The following is a 3,940-nucleotide window of genomic DNA, read 5'->3' on the forward strand; positions in this document are numbered from 1 at the left end:
GGCCCGGCTGTCCCCTCAGCACCGGCCCTTGTGTCCACAGTGCCCGAGTACCAAGGGGAGCCAGACGAGATCTCCGTGCAGAAGTGCCGCGAAGCTGCCCGGCAGGTCGATCGCTCTGTGCCCTCTCCCGGGGGGGTGGGAGTCACACAGGGACATTGGGACATCCCGAGCGGCCCCGAGGAAAGGCAGCGACACCTCCGGCCTGGCTGCACTCCCATCACCGTCTGAGCCTGGTTTATGCAGGGTGATGGTGAATTCTCGCTGGTGACACCGTGTTTTGGCAGCCCCACTGCTGCTCCTCTGGCCTCCCATAGCCCTCGAGCAGCAGGAGGACGTGGGAGTTCCTTCAGTTCAACCCCTGTGGCAGAGACACAGTGTGTTCTGTCAGCTGTTCATTCCAGAACTGGCTCTGGGATAGGTGTCTTAAAAGCATCAAGTGAGGGTTGGGCTCAGACAAATGCAGGCATACCTCCAGGACACAGGTTTTCCCTCTCCTTGCCCTGCCATTCCCTCAGAAGGGCAGGGAGTGTTCAGTTCTGCTTATTTCCCTCCATATGAAACCTTCCCTGCTGTTCTTCAGCCACACTGGCCTGCCTAGGGAGAGTTTGTGTTTGATTGTGTCTGTCTGGTGTGGGTTGCCTGTGGGCTCATGATTGCCCTTGAGATCAAGTGAAATGTGAGCAAGGAAATGGTTTTGCAGGTAGTGCCTTCCTCTAGGTCTAATGTTTCCATCTGTTGGGCTTTCACTCTAGGTTCAGGGACCTGTTATAGTAGAAGACACCTGCTTGTGCTTCAATGCCCTGGGGGGCCTTCCAGGACCCTACATGTAAGTAGGAGGGAAGTTGCTTCACCTTTCATGTGCCAGTTAGAAGCACAGGAAGCAGGGTGGGATTCTTGGGGGATTCTCCATGTGCCAGGAGCAGTAGGGTCAGGGAAGTGATTACTAGTCTGTGTCCCCAGAATAGAATCAGACAATATCCTGAGTTGTCAAGGGCCCATAAGGATCAAGTCCATCTCCTGGCCCTGCACAGAACAGCCCCAAGAATCACACCATGTGTTTAAGAGCATTGTCCAAATGTTTCTTGAGCTCTGGCAGGCTTGGTATCATGTATGTAGTGCTTGGTAGTCTGCACTACAACTGGGTGTAAAATATGAACAATTTGAGTTGAGAAACATACTTTGGCATGTCAGTGCTCAGGAGTGAGAACGGGGTTATCTGCATGGACTTCAGTACTTGGTAAGTGAAATACCCACTGCTGTTTTCACTGCCCCATTCAGTTTAAGAGCTAAGTCTGTCCTTACTGGTAAATAGTCCAGAATGGGGTGATCTGACAGTATGTTGAAGAGGGATTCAAAGGTCTATGAAAATGTAGGCAACAATGTCTCAGGGATACCTGTAGAGAGGTATTAGTAAAAATTAATCTCTTTCTCCCTCCCCTTCAGAAAATGGTTCCTGGAAAAACTCAAGCCTGAAGGTACTGCCCCTGTGTTGCTGCCCCGCATGTAACTCCTTTCCCCTTGAAGTGGATCCCTGTCCATGCCAGGTTCTGCCCAAGTGTGCTTGCCTGTTTCATAGCTGGTTCCTTTCCTGCCTGTCTAGCTCTCTCTCTTCACATCCTCTCCTCGAGCCTGTTCTGTGCCCTTCTTTCTGGCATGTTGTTTTCCCTGGTAGCTTCATCCCTGGATTCCCAGACTCCTGCCTCTGCAGGCTGGTTGCAGGGCTTGTGGGAACTTCTTGTTTGTCATCAGTGTGACCTGGAGGAGCTGCTGCTCCCTGTGGCTGCTGTGCAAGCTCCTCTCCACTAATGCTCCACTCCCCTCCCCTGTCATGCACTGACTGCCTTGATCCCAGAGTTCAGAGTGTGACTGGAAATCCCACACTGATCTCATGAGCATTAATCACACCAATTCAGATATGTTTCAGCCCTCTGGTGCTGCACACTCGTTTGTTTCCTCTCCCGGATTCCTAGCAGGGCTCTGCAGCTCATGCTGTGAGATTTGAGGCTCTGGCTTCAGTCGTAGGAGGGATCCAGCCAAGAGCACCTTGTGCCAGAGCTTTGTCCCCCCCGTAGTTTTCCGTGGCGGATGGGAATGCGATGCGGAGTGTTCCCGCGGTCCGTCCCTAGGTGGGTGTGTTGCGCTCCGAGGGAGCTGCAGTAACGGCGAGATCCTCTCCGTGTCGCTCAGGCCTGTACAAGCTGTTGGCTGGGTTTGAAGACAAGTCTGCCTACGCACTCTGCACCTTCGCGTTCAGCACTGGGAACCCGGAGGAGCCAGTGAGGCTGTTCAAAGGACAGACCCACGTAGGTGGTGTGCCTGGGGAAGGGAACATGCTGAGGGAGAAGGGCTGTGATGTGAATTTCCTAACAGCATTGGCTCTGTTGAGGACAATTTTAGCGGCCTCTGGGGCACTGAACACCCTGGGAGCTTCTCCATGTTGGGAACAGGCCGAGGGAGAGTGCAGCTGGTGGGTGGTGGATGCTGAGTGCTGCAGCTCTTTTCCAGGTGGGAACTCTGCACGTTACCTCAGTCTCTTCAGCCCATGGTCTCCCTCTGACAGGGTTGTGTTTGAGTGCAGTTTTTGGCTCTGTTATTTGGAGGGGTAATGGCCCTGTCAACATAGGGCAGTGTGAGTTTGGGGCTGCCAATTTTGGTCACATCCTGGGGCGGTGCTGGGAAGGAAGACAGCACCACGCAGTGACCCTGTGGTGGGCACAGCATGAGCTGTGGCTGCATGTAGCTCCTCAGTCGGTGTTTGAAATGTGACTGCAGTGGATGTGCTGCAAAACCATGGCTTGTGGGGCTTTTTTGCTTTCTCATGGCAGGGGCTGATCGTGGAGCCCAGAGGCCCTCGAGATTTTGGCTGGGATCCCTGCTTTCAGCCAGATGGCTACAACCAGACGTAAGTGGTGTTTCCCCTATGGCTCCATACGTAAGGCAAGCCAGGGATGAGGTTGTGTGTCAAGAGGAACCTGCTTGTGAGGAAGGGTGGCAGGGAGAACACCCTCCTGGGTCTGAATGTGGGGGATTACAGGGAACCCTTGGGTCAGGATGGGGGTTGTTGGCTGTGCCAGTGTGTCACTGTGGATGTGCTGATGAGCCATGCAGGGAGGCAGCGAGCAGGGGGAGAGCTCTCTGACTGGGGGGACATGTGCTGTAGCATCTCTGCTGCTGAAGCTCATGGTTTCTGTCTCCTCCAGCTATGCCGAACTGCCCAAGGCAGTGAAGAACTCCATCTCTCACCGGTACAGAGCCCTGAGTGAGCTCTCTGCCTTCTTCCTTCAGAGCGACTCGACAGAGCCCTGCTCCGCTCCCAGCTAGCCCCGGGGCCTGGGACCCTGTGTGTCCATGTCACATCTCTGCTCCACTGTGAGCTGCCATTAAAGCTGCTCCTTTTGAACCCACTGATACTTGTTTCATAGAATCATAGAATCAACTGGATTGGAAGAGACCTCAAGGATCGAGTCCAACCCTACCGTGGTTACTAGCCCATGGCACTAAGTGCCACATCCAGTCTCAGCTTGAAAACCTCCAGGGATGGTGAATCCACCACCTCCCTGGGCAGCACATTCCAATGCCTGAGCATTCTCCCTATAAAAAAAATCTCTTCCTAATGTCCAACCTAAACCTGCCCTGGCAGAGCTTGAGTCTGTGCCCTCTTGTCCTGCTGCTGGTTGCCTGGGAGAAGAGACCAACCCCCACCTGACTCCAACCTGTCAGGGAGTTGCAGAGGGTGATAAGGTCTCCCCTGAGCCTCCTCCAGGCTGAACACCCCCAGCTCCCTCAGCCTCTCCTCATGGCACTTGTTTCCCCCCTGGCTTTGTTGCTTCCGAGGTGCTGCCGAGCCCAGCGGCTCTGGGTGGGTGAGGACGCCTCGGGGGCGGCTCTGGCCCGGGCAGTCCGTGCCGCCCTGTCAGCAGCGACTCAGAGCGCGCTCCCG

At 54.7% G+C, this 3,940-nt stretch overlaps 1 protein-coding gene across 1 annotated transcript; it reads left to right on the forward strand.

Moving 5' to 3' along the window:
- Window positions 1-27: 27 nt before the first annotated feature.
- Window positions 28-3,345, forward strand: ITPA (inosine triphosphatase (nucleoside triphosphate pyrophosphatase); the record flags this gene model as incomplete). The annotated part of the gene is made up of 6 exons (XM_009084532.1): window positions 28-105; window positions 753-826; window positions 1,444-1,475; window positions 2,188-2,303; window positions 2,826-2,902; window positions 3,201-3,345. Coding segments are annotated over 6 exons (498 nt in total), but the record flags the coding sequence as incomplete, so codon positions are not given.
- Window positions 3,346-3,940: the final 595 nt, after the last annotated feature.

Source organism: Acanthisitta chloris, unplaced genomic scaffold, assembly GCF_000695815.1.
Source record: "Acanthisitta chloris isolate BGI_N310 unplaced genomic scaffold, ASM69581v1 scaffold25500, whole genome shotgun sequence".
Classification (NCBI taxonomy): Eukaryota; Metazoa; Chordata; class Aves; order Passeriformes; family Acanthisittidae; genus Acanthisitta; species Acanthisitta chloris.